Source organism: Camellia sinensis, chromosome 4 (genome assembly GCF_055761805.1).
Source record: "Camellia sinensis isolate YWXY chromosome 4, ASM5576180v1, whole genome shotgun sequence".
In the NCBI taxonomy this organism is placed as follows: domain Eukaryota; kingdom Viridiplantae; phylum Streptophyta; class Magnoliopsida; order Ericales; family Theaceae; genus Camellia; species Camellia sinensis.
In genome coordinates, this window is record NC_138964.1 from 193,092,836 (window position 1) to 193,120,776 (window position 27,941).

The 27,941-nt window shown below is 33.1% G+C and overlaps 1 protein-coding gene across 3 annotated transcripts; it reads left to right on the plus strand.

Annotated features, from left to right (window-relative positions):
* Window positions 1-3,014: 3,014 nt before the first annotated feature.
* Window positions 3,015-17,863, plus strand: LOC114280046 (plasma membrane, autoregulation-binding site, misato segment II, myosin-like, tubulin/FtsZ protein). 3 transcript variants are annotated; one of them, XM_082867226.1, is made up of 11 exons: window positions 3,015-3,206; window positions 3,438-3,515; window positions 6,416-6,517; window positions 6,973-7,018; window positions 10,061-10,136; window positions 12,698-13,064; window positions 14,481-14,730; window positions 15,282-15,524; window positions 15,606-15,725; window positions 16,665-17,117; window positions 17,379-17,863. In XM_082867226.1, the coding sequence occupies exons 1-10, from the start codon at window positions 3,018-3,020 to the stop codon at window positions 17,108-17,110; spliced, it is 1,917 nt and encodes a 638-aa protein (XP_082723352.1). In that variant the 5' UTR covers window positions 3,015-3,017; the 3' UTR covers window positions 17,111-17,117; window positions 17,379-17,863. The 3 variants fall into 3 exon arrangements, with proteins under 3 accessions (XP_082723352.1, XP_028078161.1, XP_082723353.1); XM_028222360.2 differs by having other exon boundaries at window positions 3,038-3,206; window positions 15,288-15,524; XM_082867227.1 differs by having other exon boundaries at window positions 3,083-3,206; window positions 6,416-6,572.
* Window positions 17,864-27,941: the final 10,078 nt, after the last annotated feature.

Genomic DNA, 27,941 nt, shown 5'->3' on the forward strand with positions numbered 1-27,941 from the left:
GCAAACAGAGGCAACATGAAGCATGGCGATGGATTTTCGAGCGAAGCCGTCCGAGCATGCATTCATCCCTCATCTCGAGGCCTTTCAGTGTTTTAATAACTTAGAATAGTTATTTATTTCGATTTGGTTGTGAAATTAATTAATTAGCTTGTTAGTTAGTTAATTAGTTAGTTTGTATTATTCTTTTGGACCCTCCGTCGAGAGGGCGCAATTGTGTAATAAGCGCGCGTGTGTGTGTGTGATGCATGTCTTCCAACCCCACGTCTTTCTCCCTTTTACTTACCGCTTACGATGGTTAGTTTTAGGGCATGTTTCATTTAGCATCCTTATGCTATGCATGTTTGCATCCATCCATTTGTATTGCATGCACCGGGCTCGACGCATCATACTAACTGCACTGTATTTCAATACATATTTGAATACATGTATCAAGTTGTATTTCACATGACATGATTAGATTAGCCGAGCCTATTCTAGTTGCATTTGGCATGCGATGCATTAGCCATTTTAACATGAACTAAGATCACGCATGATTTTTAACTGGTTCCTTGTTTTGGCTCGGAGTACATTGTGAGTGTTTATGCTTTAACATCTTGCATGTATGTGAGTGTTAACATGACAGTATGCTTGCCATGAGGCTAATTGCTTATATGATATAACTGCCTGAATGCCTGTGGGTGAATGTTGGATTACTTGAATTAGAACAATTCATTGAAATTCGTGTTTTAGCCTACTTGCGAGTAGCAAACTTCAAACTATTTCCAAACAAACGGATATGCGATGCTTTGTTCCAAATTAGGCGATCTAGTCTATACTTGTGTGTTGTGCGCATCACATAGTAATTCTAGCTAATTAACCCGAATAAGAACACATATGTTTTTAAAACAAAATATCATGCTTAGTACAGGCCAATCTACGGATTAGGCGAGCGGGGGTGCTCATAGATGACCTTCCCCAATCGTACCCAAGTTCCCGAGCCGAGACAACTTTGGTGATGACGGACACGTGGCCTTAGGCAACGAGTCAGGGTTTCCTAAATTCCCCCAAAATAAAATATTTAGGTGGCGACTCTGTATTTGGCAAAGCAGTCCATGTTTGACACTTCTTTCTTAAAAATTAGTTTTCCAAAACGATTTGCCGGATTTGGACTCTTTGGTGATTTATCGGTCTCGTATTGCACTTTGCGGGATTAGATTCAGAACTGTGACATTTGAGTCTGAATTGTAGTAGTATGAAGCCCAAGGGCGTGTCTATACCATCCTATAAATTGCAGCCAAATTTGTTCAAAAAATGCGATGAAGTTGTACGTCGTATAATTCGGATGATGAGAAGTTTTATATTAGAGGGCACAGGTTGCCACTCCGGAATAACGATATCCGCTTCATATTTGGTGTGCAATGTGGGAAGGACAAATTGGATGTGTTGTATGCGACTAAACCCCCGTCAAATTTTGTGCAACGACGGAGCCCCTATGTCATCTTTGAAAATCATAAAAGATCTATTGGTTGCAGCGCTGAAGGGCAAAACAGAGCGTGATGAGGACGACGTTGCGAAGCTTATGTGTTTGTACATCTGCGCTAAGTTATTATGATGGTGCAACGCAAACACTCTCCCCTCTATCCCCCAATCTAAAAGTATCTACATATTTATTTAATTTTTTTTGGGTGCCAACTTGGCGATAGAGTTTGAGAGAAAACAATGTTAGTGCTTAATGTTATGGGATGTTCTTGTGCTATTTTTTGTTGGATGACATTGAAAATATTAGGTTGCAAATTTAGTGACAAAACAATGTTAGTGCTTAATGTTATGGGATGTTCTTGTGCTATTTTTTGTTGGATGACATTGAAAATATTAGGTTGCAAATTTAGTGACGTATAATTTTGTTGGTACACAATTTTTGGCCGATTGATTATAAATTACGTTTTTGATGAGCACTTTTGTCAACACTGTTATCATTACATTGCATGGATATGGTTAAATTTAAGTTTAACAACACAGCTCACCTTTTAATTGCTAGCAATGGAATGATTCAAATTGCACAACAAACATTGTTGATGCGTGTTAACATTGAAACGTTACTTAAATTTGATGTGGGCCGACCATGTTATTTCACTACCTGATAATGTGTTGAACTCTTGTCATTTTGTTCTCTTGTAAAGTTTGACGAATGTTGTGCAATGCGACCCAATCACACCTAATACGCGCTGTGGAAGGAAAGGGTGGGGGTAAAATTGCACAGTTAAAATATCAAAAAAATAATGGAAATCTGTGAAAATGTTCCAACTATTCTGTGTAACACTACATGTGAATGGCAACTTGCAACATCAGCTACAATGTGGAAATCAACCCAGCCAACCAAAAAATAGACTGCCATAGTGTAATGAGTTACGACTATTACAAATAGGTAAGATGGCATAGTGTAATTGTCTACCAATGTAATGGATTGCCATACTCCATCCAATAAAAATCAACAGTAACATACGAACAATATGGGAACTAGTAATGCCGTATCGGTAAATGAAATATGACTAATATATGTGAAGATATTGTTGATGTTTATTGATAAAGTTAACGTGCACTATTGCAACGTCAATATAAACAGACATAATGTAAAAATTTGAAAAATGTTTTGCGAATTTAATGGGACACCACAGACTTCTAGCAAATCGAAAAAAATAGTCATCACATCACATAAAATAAAAAAATAAAAATAAAATTGCAAAACAACCCACCGTAAAACACACACACAAAAATGAGAATCTAAAACATTACCCTCTACATCATTATGAACACATCAACAAAAAAAAAGGTTCACACCAAATCTCACCAAAGGGTAAATGTTTAAACTCCACATATGCCAAATCAACTGTAATTATTCCTTATTAATTAAATAGGACCAAATGATTTATAAAAAAAAAAACAAGATTAAATGGATTAATATTTCTTAATTTGGGATTTCCTAGTGATTTTTCTTTTTTTTTTAATATAATTTTGCCGGTGTGTAAGTCATGTGACCGATGCGGGTCAACCCGCTCCGACCCGTCTGTAGCCGTCCATTTTCTTTTCCCTCTGTTCGGCATTCTTCTTCTGCGACCGCTTGCTTGCTAGTATGCTCGCGCGTACACACATTTTCAGATATACATTCAAATTGTTTGGTCGAATCGAATACAAACATCTCTCTCTCTCTCTCTCTCTCTCCTCATCAGGTCTGGACACATGTGTTTTCCTCTATCTCTGAAGAAAAAACCTCTCTGGCTCTGTTCATATACATATACGTTTTTTAGGAAGTGATTGAATTGAATTTCTAGGGTTTCAATTGCTCTGTTATTAACTAGCTTTTCAAGTATTTTTAGTTCACGTGTGTGTGTATATGCTAGATTTGATTTTAGTTGGAAAATGACAATGTTATCGATTGAAGTCCCTTCTTCTTCTGACAGATAAGTATGAGGGAAATCGTGACTATCCAAGTTGGAGGTTTCGCAAACTTCATTGGCTCTCACTTCTGGAACTTCCAGGTACACTTGATTATCTCCTTGATTCTTCACAAGTTTTTTGTACAATTTTTTCTTTGATTCCCCCCCCCCCCCCCCCCCCCCCCCCCCCATATAATTTGAGTAAAAAGCTTGATTTGATATAAACTACTCCAACCATTTCATCAAAATCTTTTTAAAAATTCCCCTCTCATCCCAAATTTCCCTACTCGTTAAATCTGATGAAAGAAAATCATCTCTAATGCTTTATCTTTTTAAATTTTTATCAAATTCAAATTTGATGAATTCTCAATTTGATGAAAAAAAATGGTTCTCCCTTGATGTGATAAACATTTGATGAAAGGATTGGAGATGGTTTTTGAGCATTTTTTCATCAAATTTAAATTTGATGAAAAAAAAAAGGGGTCAAGGATTGGGGATGCCGTTATGTTTCTTAATGTAACTTTCTTTCTTTACATACATGTCGTTTGGTTATTGTTCCATTGTTGCTAATGGGGTATTTAGGTTGGGAAGGTGCAGAGTAGAAGTGATCAGTGGCCTAGCCAGGGTTTTTACACAATGGGGTCAAAGCAAGAGCTAATTATTCTTAAATTGTTGCTTCAATGAAATTTAGGAGTTCATGAACATACATTTTTTTTTGCCAGATTAACAAAATTATTCTATGTAATTAAATTTTAGAGCATTTACACACAAGTTCTAATTTATGAACTTATACTCCATTAAGTCCTACCTAATTAAGATTTTTTAGGCCTTCAAGTCTCATTAAATTTTTAATAGTCAGAATTGCCCTTCAAATAATAATTGTTCATCATTTATGATTATCTATAAAGGAACATGATGATTTGACATTTATTTTGATTTTCAAATCTTTAAAACATCAACTTTCAAATTGAAAAAACTAAAAAAAAAATTATGTGCAAAAAAAAAAAAACTATATATATTTTTTTGAAAAAATTGAATTATTTTTTTGTGCAAAACTAAAAATTTTGTGTCTATAAAAAAGCATGATGATGGAACATTAATGTGCAAAATTGAAAAAAAAAAAAACTGATAATGTTCTTAGGCTTTTTAAGTTTTAAAAGTGGAAAAAACTGATAATGTTTTCGGTTTTATTAGATAGTTGAATCAAACCAATAAGTAGAAGGGTAAAAACGTTTAATCACATACTCTGTTTTTTTCCCTCAGTTTGTGAAACAATTATCTGGAATATTACTATGTAAAATTGATAATGTTCTTAGTTTTAAAAATTAAAAAAACTGATAATACTCTCAATTTTACTAAATAGAACTTATTAGTTCAAAAAATCTTAGAAAGAATTTGAGCTTCCATAACATTTGTAAATAGAACTTTTAGGTAATTAACTCTTAAATTTCTAACAAAGTCTTAATTTACAAAATTATTTCAAATGCCCCCTAGACACTAAACACAAAACACATTTTCTCACTCTTTCTTTTTTCTCTCATTTTAAACAAACAGATGGATGAGGACATTAACGTTTTGTGCATGTGTATCCTTTAAAATGGGTTAACATTATTTTAAAATAATTTGAAAAAATTGGGATGTTTCAAAATTTTCTTTAAATATTTATTTTCAGATTTTATGGAACTAGTATGTCACTTGTGGATATATAAAAGTTAATTAGCATGTCACTTCTGGTCTGGATAAAAAAAAGTTTTCCCTCATACCCTTTGTTTTTCATTACATCATTAGCGGGTGAATTTTAAAAAATTATGTACTTGTGATTTTTTTTAATCAGTAAAAACGTATGAAAATAGAACCCTAAACATTTTCAAATTAGAGAGGGGAGTCAAGTGAATCCACTCAAATATATGTAGCTCCACTCTTCGAATTTAAAAGCCTCCTGAGCTTGTTGCTTCTTATAATTAAAGTTACATGCTTTGGGCTATTTGGGTAAACATATTGGATGAGATGTGAGTGTGTGTTACATGTTGGGTTCATCTGCTCCAGAAACGTTATATATTTAGTTTTAGATGTGAGTTATGCACACTCTTACCCATGTTCTGTCGTGTTGACAATTTTACACCACAGTAAGGAGTCTGTGCTATGGAACTTAAAATCTATCACTCAGGTTTGATTGAAAAAATTCTCTCAAACACTTTTGTGTGGTGTCTGTGGTGCTGTTGAGAAAGCATCTATTGATGCTGAATTGATCTCTATACCACAAAGGTGTTGTAAGTGGTTATTTGTTGTTTTCCACCTCAAGAAGAATTAGTGAAGCTCTTGTTTGCACTTTGAAAGTTTGTCACTTTCTGGGAAATTCAGGTTTGTCCATTATTGGTGAGCCTTCATGGACATGGAACTTCAAATTAATTATATGCAGTTCAGTGAATGAGGTTGAGATGAGAGTGAAGTTGAGACACCTTAATCATGCTTATGTATAATTGGAAATGACTGCAACAAGGGCCAGTGATGGAAGGCCTAGAGACACTCTCATATTGTATAACATGTTTAAGATCTGTCAACATTTGCCATCGTTTTTGGACCTTGCATCCTCCTATGTGCTTCAGAATCTTCTTAGCAGAAGGAGAGGTATTTTGAGATTTCTGAAGGGCTTAATAGTGGGCCTGGCATTCCATTATAATTAGACTAATTGCTTCATAAATAGCATATGCATTTTCCTTTGTTGCTTGCTATGTAATGGGATTGATTTTCCTTACACACGAGTCTCTAAAATATTTTTCTCTTGCCCTTCTGGCTATTAGAAGGCAGCAGGTCTTTCCTGTATGTTAAACTTATCAACTGGTCGGTGGTTCTTGTTAGATATGCTGCATCAAATCATGATTTACATGTTGAAGTTATGTAGACACGTGTTTACATATTTTGCTGCAGTTATTATGTCATGCTGTTTTTCTTGCAAATACAATATTAAATAAAATATTGAGTGGCTGTGTGTAATATTGAAGGATGAATTGCTTGGATTGGCTGAGGACCCCCAGAGTGACGCAGTCTTCAAAAATCAAGGTCTTAATATGGATGTGCTATACCGTACTGGTGAAACACAACAGGTGGGAAGTTTTGACATTAAGTTCTTGCAATCTACGGGAGCATTTGCATAAATTGGTACATTTATTTGAAAATTAAAATAAATTTCTAGGTTGATATATTTAATTTTGTTGGCTATATACATGGTGGATATCTTTTTCCTTTATGTGGGTGAGGTTGCATTAGTCAATTTGATAAAGCCTCAATTCCAAGTCCTTGGGGCTACAGAATCATCTTCTACCATTCAGCTCTGTTTAGAGCCATGTCTCTCTGTTCTCTTGTGTAATGGGTATACCATTGTCTGTTCTCTAATTTACACATTTAATTCTTCATTGTGGTTATCAGACATGCACCAGTAGTTTGCTAATTCAATATCCAGTGATTTTGATGACTTTCTTTAACTACTTCTCAGTTGTAAAGTTTTGTACAGATTGCATTTATGTCATGTTGTTTATAATTGAGTCTTAATCATGTGCAGGGAATCCTTACATATACCCCTCGCTTGCTTTCCATTGGTTTTCAAGGTACTTTGACCTAGTTGTAATGTTGAGTCTTTGTTCAAACATCTTGTGTTTCTGCTAGGCTATGGGATTTACTTTATGTTCATGCATCTTCTCTTTTTTGGTGCTCTATGCATTCTTCAGCTTATATCATCTACTCTAGGTTCTCTGTAAATTTTTGGTTCCTAGTGAGCCTTGTACTAGTGGTTTTCAGTTTCAGCTACTTCCTGAACATGTTAATCATGCATGAGGCATTGAGGCCTATGCTACTGCTGAACCCCTCAACTGTTGCCTTTCTGCTACCTCTCCACGAATTTTCCCCCTTTTTCCCCTATTACAAATATTTTTTTTGGTTGGCAAATAGGGGACCAAACTTGAGAATAATGGTTATATTGTGGAATATCCTTCTGAAAGTACGCATAAGATGGTTGCACTTGATGAGACATTCATGGATATAATTTTGGAATGACAATGCACAATCAACAAATTTGTTTAATACAGTGTTTTCCCCCGAATGTTTTCTTGGAAGAATTAAATACATTGCTACATTAGTTAGACTCTGCATTCCTCCTTCCTTGGTCGTAGATGAAATCTTGTGAATGTAAGAAAAATTAGAAAGAGGAAATAAATGAGAATATCAGACCTACCAAGTGGCATTGAAAATGTCAACAAAAGTGGGCAAACCCAAGCAGCGGTTGGGCATTGAAAAGTCCTTTAAAATGGGCAAGCTCAGGCAACCGTGCCACTTACAGATATCATCCATCCTTAGGGAGAGACTTTCATTCTATTATCTATTTAATAGTTGTTGTTGTTGTAATCAATGTCTTTAACTTTCTCAGATTAAAATTTTTGCCATTTTAGAGGAGAAGCAGATGAATTGATAGAATTTTAAGTCCATGAATGGAAAGAATTTTGACTATGTTATTGGGAAAATAAAGAAATGGAGATACTTCAGGAGTGCAACCAATTATGAAACAAATTCTGAAGTCAATTGAATATGAAGATTTTTTTGACACTTACTGGGGGAGGATGGTCATGAGAGTGCATGTGGGGAGATTGGACGGCGTCAAAGGTTTCCATGTTTTATGGAGTTGGCCTTTGGCAGGGTATTAGGAAGGGATGGAATGATAATCAGAAGTTCGTTGTCGGTAATAGTTCAAAGGTCCCTTTTTGGAGGCATCTTTTGTATGGTTGGAGATGACTTTCCTACCTTTTGCTAGGATTATGGTGGATAGATTTAGCGACTATCTCAGGATGGAAGGGAGTTGGGTTTTTTTGGGACATTGCTTTCCAGTGTAGTTTCAATGACTAGGAGGTGGAGTTGTTGGCTCTCCTTGGGCTAATGTGCCGAATGTGGGAGAGGGAGAGGATGCTTTACTTTGGGTGAGGTTGAAGGCCGACAAGTTTGAGGTGAAATCTTACTATGGTGTTTCGATGGGATGGGCTTCGTTTGGGAATAGACTAATTTAGTAACTTTTTGATTTTTTGACTAAAATATGAGGTAAAAAAATTAGTATGTTCGGGATGACTTTTTGACTTTTTACGAAAAGATGTGTAAAAAGTAGAGAGAACAAAGAATATTTGACTTTTTGGTATAGTTTGTTGGCTTTTTGGTTTTTTAGTGACTTTTGACTATTAAACTAAAATTGAATGTTACCAAACGAGATAGATGTTTCTTTTGCTAGAAGGGTATTTGGGGAACAAAATCACCTTTGAAGGTTGTGTTTTTCGTTAGGACAATGACACATAGTAAGATTCTCACTATTGACAATCTTATCCGGAGAAAGCATTCATGCGAATTAGTGCTGCTCATTTATTGCTTAGTGGCTAGAGAGTTGTGGACTTTGGTTCTTGTTTTGGTTGGTATGTGTGCATTCTGGAGTTGTTGAATTCTTGTAAGGGGGCTAGGGTGGGTAGGAGAAGGAGAAGGTTTGGTGCCTTGGTTTTGATGTGGATTATCTGGGGAGAACGCAATAGGAGGTATTTTGAGGGCGTTGAAATCCCTATTGTTAAATTGAAGAGTATAGTTTTATTTAGTTTTTATAGTTGGTTCTCAAGTGCAGTGGTGTTGATCGTTCCTTGAACCATTTTTTTTTAAAAAACTTTATTGAATTTGTTGAGTGGATTTACTATTTAGGTGAATTCTTTCGTTCAGTTTTTGTTTCCTTTTTAATACAATTTACTTATAAATTTCTTGCGAGGGGCATGATTTTTGCAGAAATTTAAGCGATTTTCAAGTTTTGATGTGCCTGGCAGATGTATCACGAAGTTTCCTGGAGATACACTCAAAAAACATTAAACTGAATTGTGGAACTAGCTGTTTAGCCATTTATACTGGGAAAGCTAATTAGTTTTGACTAGTCTTCTTAAAGATGCTACTTCCATGTTGTGTTTATGCATGGTGTATTGATTACCATCTCCATCAATGTCATTGCCACTTTTGCTCAAAATTTGGAAGTAACTCAAAAAAGATTGGAATCATTTTAGAGCTTCACTTGTCATTCTTGTACGTACTAATCGAAGTTTTATGTGGAACTGTTGGCAGATATGTTCGATATCAATTCAATTATGTCACCTGTATATCAATATTAACGTGAAGGTACAAAATTAAGAAAAGTTTGTGGAAGTTTTTGAACAAATGTTCAAACTTCAAAGTATCAATTAGCACTTTTGTAAACCTCAAAGAGGACATTTATCCACAAGAAAATCTCATTCACCAGAAGACAAAGTTCAGAAAGGTTGAAGTGCTCAAAGAAAAGATAGTTTAAAATCCTATAGTTGTTTGATGGCTTGATGAAGTCAATGATATCAAAATTTATTTATAATTTTTTCAGCTTTTACTTTTTATCAGTCTTTTTAATTTGCTTATTTTTTACTGTTTCGAAGTTGATGGAATCTCAGTCACCAGTTTGAAGTTGATGGAATCTCAGTCACCACAAGTTACCTGTGGAAAACCTTATTGACTGTCTTGTATTCTTTTATTGTATATTGAATTTCCTTGTTGATGTCAATATAAATTACACTTTTCTTCTCCAAACATATTTATTTTAGTCTATGACTTTGCAGGATCCCTTGGATCCATGAGTTCACGTGGTACATTGTACAATGAGATCCAATCTGTACCATCAGATGTTGTCACTTGGTAAGAATTTGCTTTTTAGTTTTCTACATTGATGTGGTGTGTTATTAATGCTGCTTATGATATGTAGGGTTTTTTAATCTAACATATTGATGTATTTTGAAAGAGTCATTCTTATAAACAATTGACAACCATTTTGATAAGATAGCATGACCACCTGCAATATTCATATAAATCACTACTGCCTTTTGAGGTGATGTGTTAAAGAGTTTGTCTGTTTGACTTGATTGGAGAAGTCTCATACACAAATCCTGACGCTAGCAATCTATTGACCTCTTTGCCATTGCTTTATTTATGTTGCTCAAGGTGAAGAGCAATGGCAGAAACATATGTTGAAGATGATTCTTGTCATGGAAAATAGTTTCCACAATTAGCCTTTTTCTTGTATGATTTACCTATAGAAGACCTGGTTCAATTTTAGAAAGGTTATATGAGATTGCAAACATCATTTTCCATGTGATGATATTTATCCCATTACTCTTGTAACTCTTGGTTAAAGCATGGGCAGGGTGCCTTGGAGGCTCCACAGGCTAGTGCATGCTTGTGTGTCTATGTGTGCACATTCACATGCATATGGATGTGTGTACTAGGTATTAGGTATCATGTCTGCCCAACTGGCATTATACATGTTCTCTTAACATAATTTTTGGAGTTTCAATCATTGTGTCATAGGTTTGCTATATTGGTTCAGACATGAACTGCTAATGTTCATGTGGAATGTATGTATATTATGTATGATTCTGCTTGTGCTTGTAAAGTATGTACTAGAGCCTGCCAGATAACTTTTTCCAATGTTGCTGTGTGTTCTGTTAGAGCTCCAGTTTATGAGTAGGGCTTCGGATTTATCTTTCTGTGCAAAAACAAGCCCATCCTTTGGAAATTTGTAATAATGCATACATTTCTTAACTAGCATGATGGTATTATGCAATTAACATGTCTTCCAACTTTGAAGGCAATCAATTTTATTGCTTTACATTAAGCATCAAAGGAATGATGATACAAACTGTCCTTTTGATAACGTCTCTCCAAGTTGTTTGAAACAACAAAAAATTTCCTCCCCCAACAATTGGGATGATGATTGTGGTTATAAATCCCCATGAATGTCTTAGATCTATAGATTCTGCTAGTTATTTAAAATTTTAATTTGCATGATGGCATCACACATGGTAGATCAGTTCATCTGTTCTTCAAATGAAAAACATTCCGGCATTCTTTGACAAAGTTCACAATAAACACCACCCATTATTCTAGATAGAAAATGAGTTTAGATGGCTCTTTGAAGTACTGAATCCAAAAGTACCGTCGGGCTTAAACATAAGCAGACTCCTACCTACGTTCATTCATTCCAGCTTGTTCAGAAGTGTCTAAATGGGAATGTGTTTGGGAAAAGAAAAAAATAAACATTTTTGAAGTCCTGACACAGTTAGAAGGAAAATATGAGTGGAATTTCTCATTTTTCAGTCAACAGTTGTGTGATCAAAATATATTGTAGTAGCACAAGGAAAGGAAATTTCTTATGAAGACTATTCAAGAAACTAATTATAAGAATCTTTGTGAGTGTAAAGCACTTTCATTTATCTAATAGCAGTTAGATTTCTAAAGCATCTTATTGGAGATGACTTACTGCTTGAAACATCCTTAGAATGAAATATAAGAAGGCCTAAAGCTATCTTACATGGGCTTGGGTATGGGTGTTGGGTGCAGGTCTGTGTAGTATCAGATTCATCCAAATTCTTATGCTCAAGAATACAAGATGTGGCTAGAATTCATATGAATTAACTTTTTCTTTAGGGGCTTTTTTATTTTTATTTTTTAAAAGTTAAAATAGTGCTTACAAACTAATATAGAGCATTTTATGTATAAAATGGAAATCTTATGCACAATTGTATTGTAAACCTGACTACTTAGACATACTTGTTGGCATGTTTAACCAGACATGCTGGACACGTATCCTATACTTTTACCCAAGTGTTGAGAGTCCAACATGGATACTTCACAAATTTGGAAGAGTCTATGTAACATACGCCTAAGTATCAAAATTAGCTGACCAAGCTCCTGATATGATGTTTTACCATTAAATGTTGATGAGTAAGGTTGACATATGGAAGTTTTGGTGGAATTATGAATCAGTTTTTATTTCTTATCACTATTCAATGGCTGCAATCACTTCAAAACATTGTCATTTTTTTTTTCGAATTTAATTTTTTTGAATATGAATTTATTTTGTGAAAGAAAGAGATTATAGAGGTCATGGTAATTTAGTATAAACTTATCTCTGAAATGGCAATTGCTATTTGAGATGATACTCTCTCTAGATCAAACATCATTTGAATAAAAAGCACATGAATTAAATTGTGAAGTTGATGTATTCTATACTGATTTCTTATATCCATTTCTTAGCATCAGTGGATGCTAGCTTCACTTATCCTTAATCGATGACATTTAGACAAGGGGAATGGATATATTACTATTTTCCCATGATAATAGCAAGTTTGAAGTTACTTGGATCGGTAAGAGTTGAGTTTTAATGACTAGGACCTAACATTCCCTTTGCTAACATGCAGGATTGCTGATCTCTCTACTCATGTATCTGAACCTCGCAAGAAAAACTTGTTTTTGCAAAGTTTATACAAAGAGGAGCAGGAGAAATCACATATGATGAATGGTAACAATAGCGGGAAGCATGATTTTCATAGTGACATTCAAGATAAGGATATAGTTGAATCTCTAGAAAATGAGGTTCAATATTGGACAGACTTTTCAAAAGTTCACTATCATCCCCAGAGTCTATACGAATTAAATGGATTATGGACTGATGTTCAGCAATTCAACAATTATGGTATTGGCAGGGATGCCTTCTCTGAGGGTCTGCGAGGAGAAGAAATAAATGAGAGGCTTCGTTTTTTCATAGAAGAGTGCGACCATATCCAGGTACTTAATGAGCAGAACCCCTTAACCATGATATATTTTTAAATTTTTATAATTCAACTATGACAATTACCAGGAAGGATGATATTATAGGTTTGGCAAGATTTGTTATTCTTTCTTGCATGTTTGCTGATATTTATAGTTGGTATAACATTTTCATGTCCTATTGTATAGATGGAAATGTGATTTTAAGCAAAAATACCCTTGGTATGCCCAATGGTTGTGTTTAATGATAGTGTCTGGTGCCATTGACAATATATCGTGCAGTTATATTCCGGGAGAAAGGTTCTTTCTTTTATCTGTGTGAAGATGGAAAGTACAAAGATGAAGCCTAGAAAGTAATGTGTCTTTTAATTATTTATTAGATATATAAGAAATTTGACTTTCATTCAGTGGATTTAACTTTTGGAACTTCCTTTATCTTGCAGTTATCCGTCCTTTTTTTCTTTTTGGTATGGAACTGGTGCCAACCTTCCATACCAAAGCTCTATAGGAGCTTTACTAGTGAGGGTGTGAGTGCCTCCCTAAATATATATGCCCTCCACGTATGCAACCTGGTATTTGTTGAAGGGAGGCAGGGCGGTACATTTGGCTATGGGGCTTGTGGTTTTTGCCACTTAAATTCATAATTGATATCTAAAAGTGCTTCTACATTTTATGTTAAATGAGATGATGTCAGAAATAATAACAGACAGAGCCTGAACCTGACACCTCTGACTTTTTCTTTTTCTTTTTTTTTTCTCTGGTAAGTAAATGTGTATATATAAATATATATTTCTGGTAAGTAATAGCTTCTAATTTAGTAAACACTAAATATTTTATTAATCCACTTCACTTGATATCAGACTATTATTACGTTCAGCTCAACAGACCTTAGGGTCTGCTAAATGGATCTGTGTCTCAGTTGGTGCTATTAATACTGTTTTTTCTTACCTCTAAGTTGCACATTTAATACTTCATTAATGCTGGACTATTAAATTCTGGTAGAATTTTAAGCCAATCTCATATATAAAGCAATATGGCATCTAAACAGTGCTTTGTTGCTACATGCATTGCTTGAGGTCCTTTTATTTAATTGAACAGATTGTGATGTTCTATACAATGGCCCCACTATGCACATCTTGTATATGAAAGAGGTGGTCAGGTATTTTAGACTTGTGAATATTGTGTTCTTTTGGATGCCAATTCCTGAGGGTCTATGATCATGAATTTTTCCGAAAAGCTTTTCATGGATTGCGGTTCATGGTTGCTTGATAAACGCATTGTCGTTTGCAAATTCTCTGTCTTTCTAATAGAAGTTTGGTTCAAACCGGTTTTCTATACACTCTCTGAAACTGAGATCCTCTGCATGGATTCTGATTTTGATATCTCAGTTCTGACTCCTTTTCTTTACTTGAACCCTCTGATGGTTTTTGGCAGGGAATTCAATTTATTGTTGATGACTCAGGAGGATTTTCTGGTGTAGCTGCTGAGTTTTTGGAGAATATTGCAGATGAATACACAAACATCCCAGTGTTGCTCTATGATGCACATGGTCCAGGCTCTTATATGAACCCAAGTAGCCAAAAACAGTCTGCCTTCCAGAATCTTCATGATGCTGTTTCATTTTCAAGACTATCATCCTATTGTAAACTGATTGTGCCTGTTGGTTTACCCTCCCTTAATGAACGTAAGTAATAATGTTTTGTTGGAGAAGATCACTTCTGATAATATTCTCTTCCTTATTATTTTTACCAAAATTAAATTTGAATAATTTTCCAGAGGTTCGGTTTGTTTTTGACATTACTGAGCCTTTTTTTGATCAACTCTGAGAGCTTGATATATATGTGTGTGTGTGTGTGTGTGTGTGTGTGTGTGTGTGTGTGTTTGTGTTTGTGTGTGTATTTTCAGTTCTTGTAAGAGCTTCATATATATTGTTGGGCTGATCCCCAGAAACTTAAGCTTTTGTGCACCTGATTGTTGAACATGGCATAAGAGCTTTGATTCTGGAGGTCTTGGGTTCAAATCTCTTAGTTTCCATATGAGGGAGGGTTTAAGAGCTTGATGTGCACTAATTGGTTGGTTCCCTAACAGCTTAAACCCATAAAATGTCAGTGGTTAGTCTTGAGCTCTATAAACCCAAACACATGCACATAAATATCTTTTCTTTATATGTTCATTTTTTCCCCTCCTTTTTTCTGGATGACATGAACTGATCTTCTGCTTGAAATTATTGTGAAGGTAAAGCCACCAAGTTTCTCAGCATAGAGAACGAAAAGGCTTATCATACCAGTGCAGTTTATGCCTCTGCTTTACACTCTATTAGTCTTCCTTTTCGAATGGAACCACTTGGGCCCACTGATGAATCATGTTATGCATCTGGTGCTTTGGATGTGAATGGGGCCATACAAATGTTATCAGGTCAAGCTAGGCAGAATATGGTCACTATTTTGGATGTAGCAATGCCAGCACCTTCCCTGACTGGTATTATATTGCTCTGATTTTTTTACTTCATACCCCTTTTTGTAAGCGATGAGTCTTTGATGTTGTGAATTTTTAAATCAGGGAAACAGCTGGGGCAATCTTTGCTCGGGAATTTGCAACCATTGACCCCAGAGACAGCAGAAGATGTGGAAGACTTGCAAGCAGTGGAATCCATGACTATTCACGGAGCCCATGGATCAGGTATTATTTTTATATTCTTAGCATTAGGAAAAAACCAATTCCCGGCTAACTTAAAGACTAAATACGAAGTCTAACCTAGTTTTTCATGTTTGTACTCTCATCCCGATTATCATTAGGGAATATCTTGGCAAGATACAATTCACATCCTCGACTCCTTCAAATCTACCTATGCATAATATTGCCATATACTGGATATTATCTTCCTTACTGGTATTGGTTGAATTGGAAAGATGGCTTCTAAAGGCCAATTTACTAGTGCTACTTTCTTGATGACATAGAAGCAGTTTGCAAAAAATTCTACAATACTAGAGTGATTCATACAAAAGGCTGTCACAAACTGTCTGCTGCAAGAAACTAAGAGGGTTAGGTCAGACTGTATGGTTACTAGTATTTCTAGAGTTTAACTCTCAAGTTCAATGCTATCATCTTTATATTTCAAAGGGGAAGAACAAATCCTCATAATTGGATGTGCCACTAGGGATTATGGCTTGAAGTCAAGTTACATCTGTACTGTTCTTGATAATCATATTCATATCAAATTAAATATGGGATTTTTTTTTTTTGGAGTTTTGAGGGTCTTAAAAGTTTCCTGCCAAAATGGACCCAGCAGGAGTTTGATGGAACTTATAATTGACTTTCTAATTTGGATAACTTACAAAAACTCCTGAGAAAAATGTGGATACTACATTTTACATGGTATTGGTTTCTATTTACTAGAGCAAGAAACACAATTAAAGGAAAGGTCAAACAAAACAGAGAATAAGAGAGAAACTAATAGATGGAAACTAGAGTTCTAATCTTTCCTATGGTGCACTTTATGAAAGTCTACCATCATTAGTTGTTGATCCAACCAAGTTGTCTTACTATTCTGCTGCTTACCGAAAACCTGGAAATGCATTGAACTATTTAATTTATTTTTGTTTTAATTTCCATTTTTAGGTCATAGTGCTCCAGTTGCTGAGGTGAAGGATGCAGTTCAAGCTGCTTATGGGCAAGTGATGAGAAAGCCAAGGTTCTCTCATTTGTCTGTGGCCACTTGTCCTCTTCCAATACCCTTGCCTTTTCCTACAATCTTTGGGAGCCTTGTTGGACAACACGGTGAGCTGTTAGGCAGCCCAATTTCGAGTTACCCATCAAGAGGATCGCTTGATGTCCATTCCATCCCCATGGCAGCAAGACTACGTTCAAGCACTGCTGTCTTGCCATTCTTGGAGAATCGGTTGGCGAACCTTCGCAAGTTTGGCATTCAGCGAGGGGCTCTTGGGAGTGAGGTAGTCAGAAGCTGGGGTTTTGGAAAAGATGAATTAGAAGACATTGGAGAGACACTGTCTAAGATGGTTACGACCCTTAAGCCTCATTCTGAAGTATCCTCCGATTCAGATTAAGTTTCTGGTGAGTGTCAAAATCCTTTGTGCTAATATCTTTTTCCTTTACCAAACAAAAAAGTTGGGGGATAAAAAATTGCAACATGAGGAATTTTTTGTATTCTACTTTTGTAAAATTGATTACCCGGATAGTAGGATTGAGAAATTCCCATACTTTTACAGCATTATGATGAAATTTTGTTGGTGGAAAGGCGTTTGTCCTTATTTTTTCTTCATCCTTCTGGGCTTGCTTACATTACGGTTTGTTTACCTTCTGCATTGTGTGCAGGTGAAGCTTTGTAACTGACCCTATAAATTGAGATTTCTGTAAAAGTTAATCTGGCACAAGTTGGTTCCCGGTGTTCTCTCTTTTGTTCGATGAACGCTCTGTGGTGAGAACATGTTAAATGGGGAATTGTATGGTAATCTGTCCACATCAAAGGTAAAACCATCAAAGAATTTGAAGATCAGTTTTCCATCATGGGAGACTAATGTACAAAGGTTTGCTTGTTAAAATTAGTGTTGTGTCTTGTTTATGAATTTTGTTATTTCGAAGTAGATCCAAATTCTGGTAGTTTTGAACAGCGTTGCCTTTTAATCTGCATCCTCTCTGTTGTTTTCTTTTTTGTTTTATTTTAACTAACACATTGAGTTTGGGATTGAAGAAAAAATTGTAAACCTTCATCTGTGAAGCACTAGCAGGGTTGCATCCTTGTGTATTGGTTTGTATTGGATTAACAAGTTGCTTTAAGAATCATTGACAACCTTCCAACATTTTCATTGTATTTTGACATGCTTGCAAGTCTGTTTTTAGTGGTCCTGAATCATTTTGTGAACTTTGGTCTACGGGTAATTACGGTCGGTCATGTAACAGAAGGTGAGTCTATTTTCTCCATAAAGTAGAAAAATACAGAAGGTGAGTCTATTTTCTCCATAAAGTAGAAAAGTTTGACGTCGTTTTTTTTGGGGATAAATTACACTTCTAACTTCTTTTTTTTTTTCTTTTGGTCTTGAAAAAAATACATTGAGTCCCGCAAGTTTAACATAATTACATTGGACTCTCTTAAGAGTTAATTGACATAACGCGACACCCTTTTCATTTGTAGTTTATTTGTTATATGAATTATAATTAAAAAAAAGGCACTCGGTTCATAAATCTAAATTGTAATTTTGTTTAGCGAGAGGTCTAGGCGCTGTATACGTTTGTCCAACAGGACAAGTTCAACTAAAATGATCAAAATACCCTTCTTTTATATATATATATATATATATATCATATTAGTAGTCCCAAAACCCTAATAATCTCTCTCTCCTCAATGTACTCTCTGTGAGATTGTCTTTCCTCTCTCATTTCTTCTCTCTCCTTTTTAATTGTTGATCGCACCACCGTCGTTGACACCATTACTCTCTCTTTCTCTCTCTTTCTCTCTTTCACCTCTGTTTGTTGTCTCGTTTTCATTGTCGATGGCGGCGTGATGTCTTTTGATGACTTCGTCTTTAACTTCGTCAAGCTCTAGATTTAGAAGATTTGAAGATCGGCGACCTCTCTGCCGTTGCCTCTCTCTCAGGCTCGAACACTCTTGGCGGAGCAGATCGACTCGAGAGATCTATTGCCACTGTTCTTTTCTCACTGGTCGCCCTCTCGCTCTCTCTTATTGTTCTTCCGATCTGAGGTAATATATATATATATACACTGGTTCTCAAGATCTTCACTATTGTTTTTCAAGATTTACACTGGTTGAGTTCTAATTTTGTATAGTCTCATATCTGGTTGTAGAAGATGATGATGATAAGTTATGTGTATGGGTGTGTGTTTGCGGATGATGTATCGGTTCAAATTTTTTATTTTTTATTTTTTTTTGTTGATGTTCATGATGATGAAACATATTTTTTTTTTAAAAAAAAAATTGACAGATAGAATAAATTTGTTCAAATTTTGAACATTATTTGTTCAAAATTTCAACAGATAATAAAATTTTAAATAGGTAGGACAATTTTGTTTTGAACATATAATAATATAAATTTTTTCAAAATTCAAACAGATGAGGGTTTGGTATTGAGAAAAGGCAGATTTAAGCACAAATATTGTGAATTTTTTTTTTCAAAGTTATCTAATTTTTAAAAGTTATGATTTGTTTGAAGCAGTGGGATATGCACAAATATTGTGAAAAAATGAACAAAAGTTGTCTAGATACAATTTTGTTCAGATAAAAGTTGAATATGTAGATATAATAAACTTGTGAATTTGTACAGATAAATTTTGAATTGATAAAAAATTAGACAGATAAAAGATTTACATGTATAAAATTTGGATAAATAGAAGATTTACATAAATAAAATTTGGACAGATAGAAAATTGAACAAATAAAATTTGGACTGATAGAAAATTTGAACAGATATAAAATTTACACAAAAAAATGAACAGATAGACAAAAAAATTTGAACAGATAGATATAAATTTGAACCAATAGTCAAAGAAAATTCAAATAGATTAAAAAAAAGTCAAGGGATAAAATTGAAAACAAAATGTCCTTTAGGACTTCTCGCCAAACTATTTCACAAAATGTGGACCTCTTACCAACAAAAAAAAAAAAAAAAAATCACTAGACCTAATTCCTTAAGACAATTGTTAAAGTAGATTTTTCACTAATTTTCTCATCAACAAAAAAAAATGATGCTATCTATTTTACATTAAAATATATTTTTTTGCCTTGTTAATCATTGTGTTTACAAATTATTTGCATTAGTTTCGACCGTTTTAATTTTTTTTTATAAAAAATTATTATAATTATGTCAATTTTTTAAAAATTTATTATATATATATATATATATATATTTAAAATTTTAGAAATAGTTAATGTAATTTATGTTTCTATCTTTTTTTAATTTAAGGTTTCGTTTGGGAAGTAGGTTGATTTTTTGACTTTTTGACTATTTTAGTCTGGGCCTAAAAACCTTGTTTGGGTTGAGTTTTTTTTATTTTTTTGACTTTTATGAGAAAAAAAAAATGATTATGATTTGAATATTATATTTTATTTTATTAACCTTTTAACTTATTTTATTTATTTATTTATTTATTTTTGACTATTTTAGTCATATGCCAAACGAAAGGTAATCAAATATAATTGATGGATATCAAAGTGGTCCAGGTTGAGACAAAATGAACCCCCTGTTTTAAATGTTGCTGCACCACTTATTGAATGCACAAAGGATTTAATGCAAAGGGATGACAAAAGGAACAGTTCTGAGAAACCATAAAAATTGGTCAGTGTTTGTGTTGTCACATTTCAATTAAATTTCTTCACTGAAAATGGGAGTGTGTGATAGTGTCTGATGATAATCACTAATTCAAGGGGGTGCATAATAATCAAAGGCCAAGTCCAATCACTAAATAGGGGGCAGTGGTACACTGCATGTACCTGATGGCTACAGTGGTATATGCTCAAACAATGCAATGTAATGCCCTCATTAAAAACCCATTTGTCAATTGTTCTCCCTTCTTGGTCTATGTTTCTCCAAGGTCTCCAACAGATCCTAGTTTGACATATATAGCTCAATATTCCATCTGCAGCCTCTTGGCCATGTTTGGGGAAAGTGTATAAGAAATATATAGGCAATGCTTTTTTCTTTTTGTTTTGGTGGTGGTTGTTGTTGTTTGGTTAACATGTGTGAGAGAGAGAGAGAGAGAGAGAGAGAGAGAGAGAGATACAGAAAAGTATGAGAAGATAGAGATTTTTTAATTGGATTGGGATTCTCTTCGGTTCATCAGATTTTCAATTGGAGGGTGCTTGTTGGAGTTTGATGAGTCTATCATGGGACTCAATTGTTCATCTTAAGGTCTTTTTCAAATAGATCATTTATGTGAAAAGTCTAGTTGATCGAAAAATTACAGTCACGTAATTGTATAGCATTTGTTCTTAAACAATGAGCAGTCTATTTCTAATATCATACTTATCATTCATGTTTTGTAGAGAAATTTGATTGATCAGATGGTTACCATCATACTTGCCATCTCATTTACATGGTTGATCTATTCACAAAGTCATACAAGATGAGTAGTTTGAATCATTACAGAAGGTCATGTGTAGTAGGTCCCTAATAGCCCTCTAGTCTGATCAATTTTAAAATGTTAAGTATTTAAAATATATTCATCTTAGTTGTGACTTGCATACATAAAATATATTTTTTTGGTTACATAACATTTTTGCACGAAGAAATTTTGGGCAATTTCTTATTCAAATTTCAATTATGCCTTCTCTTTTCGTTAACTTTGCATGAAGAAACTTTTTTTAATTCCCTTTACGTAGGAAAAATATGAGGAAAATTTAATTTTAAATTTTTTGAAGCAATACTTCTAAACTCTAATATTTCGGGTCATATAGATAATAATAACTTAAAATATTATATTATTTCTATTTATCTGTCTATTTGTCTCTTAGTCTACCTATTAATTAACCACCATCCGTTACCTCTGACTGTCACTATCAAATATGTTCTACTCAATATATCTTACAAAGTAAACAATTCAAATTACTGAAATCAACCTTAAAATAAAGTCTCATAAACTGCACAGCAATGTGGCTATGCATGACACAAAAGCCACAAGCCCAAATTGCAATTGGTTTAGACCAAAGAAAAGTTTTTTTTGAAGCACGACCTAAACTCACACCAGAATTGAATAATTTCTCAGGCTAATCTCCAATCTCTTTCATAATGATTTCCATCTCTCCAGTAAGTCTTCAATGCGTGGGGTTTATGTATAAGTAGACTTTTGACTAATACATACAACTTTTTGTTAAATCTGCTAAGCTTTTATCTCATGTGTACACACAAAGTCTGTTCTCACTTTATGCATGTTAATGTGCACCAACCAGTAATCAACAATCAAAAACTACAAAAATTAATATAAAAAAGTTAATTAATTGCATACAAGTAGTCTCTTTTTCTTGCGTGCAAGTTAACACATGCAATTGGTCAGAAATGGCATGTTTTCTTAAATATATAATTTCAGGTTTCAAATGCCATTGACCATAATAATGTCCTCACATCAGTTAGATAATTTAGAATTAAAAAAAAAAAGAAAAAAGAAGCAAAACTCTACCAACAAAAGAAAGTGTTATAATCATCAATAATAATATTATGATATTAACATTTTTTTTTATTATATTTTGTTTATTATGTAATTGTTTAAGAATATTAATACATATTAAACTAATACAATGATAATGCATGAAATGATAAATAATTTTTTATACATAAATATAATTATTATAGAACTATGGTAAAAGTAAGTTTTGCAAAGAAAACTGGAAATTACAGTAAACGAGACTGAGAAAATTGAAATAAAGTTGTCTACCCACTACTTCTCTCAAATTAGCTTGCAATTGCAAGAGTTTTGTGCATTGGGATATACAAATAAAAGGCTATTTAGATATTGACTAATTTGCTTATGACTGGAATTGTCAAAAAAAAAAAAAATAATAATAATAATAATAATAATAATGAAAAAGTGACCTATTGTTTTGCATGGTGACATTCAATACAACCATTGGCTTCGGAGGAATGGTTGATACCGAATTTTTGACTTCCAATATTTAATCCTATTGTTAATAATTTGATATGTTTTAATTCACATAAAATGATATTATTATTTCTTTCCTGTTAAAATATATATTTATTTTTATTTATTTCAATATTTAATTACTATTGTATTAGTTTCGGTTGTTTTAATTATACTAAAAAAAAGTAAATATAATTATATTAAAAGTGTATGACTAACTTTATTTTCTTTAAATCTCAAAGGAAGTGAGTGCAATTTACACTTAAAACTACATTGTGTTTTTATGAAATAATATATATTTTTTTAAGTAAGAGAGAGAGAGAGAGAGAGAGAGAGAGTTCCCCCATTGAGTATTCTATTGCTTGCACGGTGAGAGTGTCTAATTTTCCTGGCTAATAAATTGAACTTGGAGTTTGTTGATTAACTAGGCAAATAAAATATTCTTCCATTTTGTCTGTAGTGAGAAGCAGTAACTGAGTTCCATACTTCCATGCCATTCATTCATACTCAGGTCTTTACCCTTTAGCTCTCCTCTACTTGATCTTCAATCAGAAACACATTAAAAATTGGGATACTTATGCATAGGTCTTAATAAGTGAACTTATTATCTAATAGGTCCTATAAAAAAATTTTGTCATAAAAAAATGTCACTAATTATAAATTTTAGCGACAATTTATAAAAATCATGACAAAAAAATTACTAATTGTCAATTTTTAGCGACATATATAAAAAATTGTCACAAAAAAAATATTTTTAACGATAATTTTACCAAAACTTATTTTCAATAAGATTTAATAAGAATTAAATCAAACTATTAAGATTCATTAATAATTTACCCTTAAAAATTCACCCTAGTTTACTCTTGCAGCCTCTCCCTCCCTATCTATTGACTGATCACAATGCTTTAACCTCTTAACAAGAAGGAATTGATTGAAAGACCCTCTAGGCCTTGGAGGCCCCCTCTAGGCCTTGGAGGCCCCCTCTTTACCTTCCACCCTGATATATACATATATATATATTATGCAAAATTTTTTTTAAAAATGTTGAGAATTTGAATTTATAGTACAGATTGAAATATATATTATCATTCAAACATAAATAATAAAATTATACTTCTTTTTTTTTGATGGGACATTTATACCTCATTTTAATAACTTTAATTTTTAGATTATTTAACTGTTAATAATTCAAAATGATATCAAAGAGGTTATATCGATTTTATATTCAAATCTTACCACTCGTGTGATAATTAAAATATTTGCATGTATTTATTCTCCTTATGAAGAAGAGTTTAGCCACTCATGATGGGGCATGTTGAGCATATAAATAATAAAATTATCCCTCTCTATCCCTCTTTGTGTTGAGAAAATAAATAAAAAAATTACTCTTGTATCTCGTAATTTAAGTTTTTAGATGAGTTGATAATTAATAATTCAATAAATATAATTTGAGAATCACACCACTTAAAATGAATTTGATTCATACACTTTAAATTATTAACATTTTTATTTTTATTTTTTGATAACTAACATTGTCGATATCCATTCAATTATAACGTACTTGAGTAGTATTAGTGTTATTATGCTTTTAACCTTTTTAAAAGTATCTTTTTCATCGATTCTCACCTAATAACAATTATATTTAGGTCAAGTTTAGTAAGTTGAAAAAAAGTTAAAAAGTCAAAAAGTTACTTAGAAAGTTAAAAAGTTATCACTATTCACCAAAAGTCAAAAATTATGGCTGCACAACTCTCAATTCTAATTTTTTCCTACACACTAATTTATACAATTTTTTAATACACATTTTTTCATAAAAAGTCAAAAAGTTAACCCAAACATGCATATTTTTTTTTTTAATTTTTTAGTCCAAAAAGACAAAAAATACATTGACACCCCAAACAACCCCTTAATAATGGTTAGAATTATTTTTCTTTCGCCATTAGATAATTCAAAATTACTAACAACTTTTTCTCAATTATTAAACTATTTAAAATTTTAATTCGAATATTATAGGAATATCGCATTTACACTCACCCCTATATATATTTACTTGTCTTTGAAAAAAAAAAAAAAAAAAGGGACAAAATGCTGTCAATCAGCTGTGTAACATTCCCACCTAGGAAAGGTCACGTGCAAGTGACAAATCATTTCAGTTTTCTAAGTATTGTACATACATTTTATATATATATATATATATATAAAAGCTTAAATTAAATGTCAAATACATATTATTATAGTTATTTATGCACATGGTCATCAAAGCCATTTCACGAAATCTTAGAAACTATGGGTCTCATCATCATTGGATATAATAATTCCAAAATATAATAATTGAGCAACTTGTCTCTTATCCTTAAACGGATGGGATGGTATTGTTCGGCCTGTAAAGGCTTATTAAGGGTCTCGTTTTGATAATATAAACCGTTCAATATGTAGAAATCATCGATTATTATATATTTATAAAAAAATCACGTTGATCGGATATCGATAGCTATGTGATCAAATCAATTTTGTATAAAAAAATAGACGGTGAACAAATTTATGATTGACAAAAAATTGCTAAGATGAGATAGCTATCGACATTCGATCAACGTGATTTTTTACAGATACATAGTACTCGACGAGTTCTACACATTGAACGGTTCAGATTATCAAAACGGGACTTGTGATGGGCCCTCACAGACCGAATAGCACCATCCAATCCGATTAAAGATTAAAGGCAAGCTGCTCTGACAAAATAAATAATATTAAAAAAAATACAATAAGCCAAAAAGATGGATCTTGTCAAAATGATTCTGAGGAGATTTTATAAAATCATGGTCAACCCTAACCAAATACTTAGGGTGTTTTTTTATAATGTAATTTGTGCCAAAATAACTTAAATAATTTAGGTAGAGAAAAGAATAATTGCTAGCAAATTCGGAAAGAATACTTTTAAATTATTTATTTATTTTTATCAATTTTGAGCTAACAATAAGTTACACTAAATAAGCCTCAAGTCTAATTGGGCCAATGCTAAGACAAGATGACTATCAATATTTATAGAATAAGATAAAATTATATCAACAAATTATTTAAATAAAAAATTTATTTAGAATGCTACATCATTATATATATAATTATAAACTCAAGTGATTGGTCTTTCGCTTCAAAACGATAAAATCACTTTATATGAAAATCTGCATAAAAATTATATTTACTCTTGTACAAAATTTAAATACAAATTGATCACTATTGTGTGTGTATTTTTTTAGAAAAAATAGTTTTTCTAAACAAAAACATTATCATTGTCTTTTAAAAACATCACAGTTGCATTATTTAAATATATATATATATATATATATATTTGTGCTGGATTTATATGTAGTGTAAAACATTCATGAATGGTATATGTTTTCCTAATTATTTTTTGTTGGGGAAACAAGACTAAGTATGGGGAAACAAGACTAAGTAAGTAGTAATTAGTATAAATAATAATACTTATGCTAGCAAGCGTACACATAAAGCCAATCAAACCAAACCTAAGATTTTCATAGGTAGGGATTAAAGTCACCATTATTTTTATAATATCATAAGCATGACTATATTTTATTGATTATTTTTCTTTCTCAGCACATCAATTTAGAGTGCTTTTATTTATTTATTGTATCTGACTTTCAATACACTCCTTTCAAATCTATGATCAAAACACAACATAAGAGTTAACTTAATAGATGAGATACTTCTTTAAGAACATACTTATAATGTTTAGATTCGAGTCTCAGCCTCCTTTTCTATTCCCTTCCCAACTAATTTACAGAAAAAACAAAAGCAAGAACAAAAGATCAGACCACAAGTAACAAACAAACCAATTATTATGATAATCACTTGTCATTTTGGTTTATTCACTACTTGTATATACACCATCAGGAACAACTTGTAATAATATAATGGAGACCATCCCAGCAGTTTAAAAGAAAAGTACAATAATTCAATGAGTTTAACATAATTGTACGAACCTTTTGTAAGGCTAACACAAACAGAATTGGCATGTAAACACAAGATAATTAAAGGTGTTAGGTTTTTGTTATTGGCAATCTCGTTTGACAAAACTTCTTTCAGTTGTAATTTTATTCGATCTTTATTTCAGCGAGGCTATGAGTATTTAGATACGAATCCAACCTGAATTATATTTATGCAGAAGAGTTTGTGATCTTAATCCATCATGTTTATCATTTCGCTGACTATGTTTGGGATCGAGCTGCCTGATTAGCTCATGGGGGTCTAGGAGGTAGCGCCCATTGGTGGGTCTAAGGTAGCGCTCGGGCGCGGTTGAGGGGGTAGCGCCCGTGAAGCACAAAGTAAAATTGCAGTCAAAATTGTTTACCCGCTCGAGCGGCCGATTGTGCGCTCGAGCGGAGATGCAATCCTTTCAGAAGTTTTACTCGCTTACAAAAGTACTGGGAGTTATATTTTTCCGCTCAAGTGGCCTTTTCTACGCTCGAGCGTAGACCCTTGTTCTAAAACACACGTTTTAGTCAGTCCGCTCGAGCGGCCATACCTACGCTCGAGTGGAGATCGCGATTCTGTTTTCTATAAATCTGCGATTTATTTAGTTTTTAGGGTATGACTTCTAGATCTTCTTATTGGGTATTAGGGCTTGTTTCTTTTGATATCTGTGAGAGTTTAATCATGAATTGAGTGGATTATATCAAAGGGTTTGTTTAATTTGTTTTATTTACAAAAGAGAGAGTTGTTTTTCGGTGGGTTCCGGAGTGGCTTATCGCCGTGGATTCGACATTGACGTTGTGGATTCAACGTTGGGCAAGACAATTTCGAGGTGAAGATAGGGCTAGAAGAGGCACATAGGGGTCGGTTCGATTCGGGGTGTGAATTCGCTAGGTAATTGAGAGTACGCTTATATAATTTCTTTGTGTCTTCTTTAGTGGATTGTTTTGTGGCTTTTATCCGTGATTTTTTTTATCACAAATAGAGGTGCTCAAATTGCGATTTTTCCACGTAAAATCGTTGTGTTGATGTGTCTCTGATTATTTGATTGAGATTGTTATTTTTTTGTTAAAATTAATACATATTCACAAATTAATATCTCAAAAAATTTAGATTTTTCAAAAGGTGAATATATACATTTTGTGTAAAAAAAGTATTATTTTTTTTTATCTAAACGACTAACAAATAGCTGATGCAAAAGGGTTGTGTTTTGTAATTAAAACTTTAAGCAGACACAATATAATTATATAAAATTTGTAATTTACTCCAATAATAATAATAACAATATAAGAAGGAGAAAAGAGC

Excerpts from the sequence above, each read along its gene's own strand:
- LOC114280046 (XM_082867226.1), top strand. The coding sequence starts at position 3,018 with ATGCGGGTCAACCCGCTCCGACCCGTCTGTAGCCGTCCATTTTCTTTT. Across the intron at positions 10,137-12,697 it reads CCATCAGATGTTGTCACTTG|GATTGCTGATCTCTCTACTC; the intron begins GTAAGAATTTGC and ends GCTAACATGCAG. Across the intron at positions 14,731-15,281 it reads TTTACCCTCCCTTAATGAAC|GTAAAGCCACCAAGTTTCTC; the intron begins GTAAGTAATAAT and ends ATTATTGTGAAG.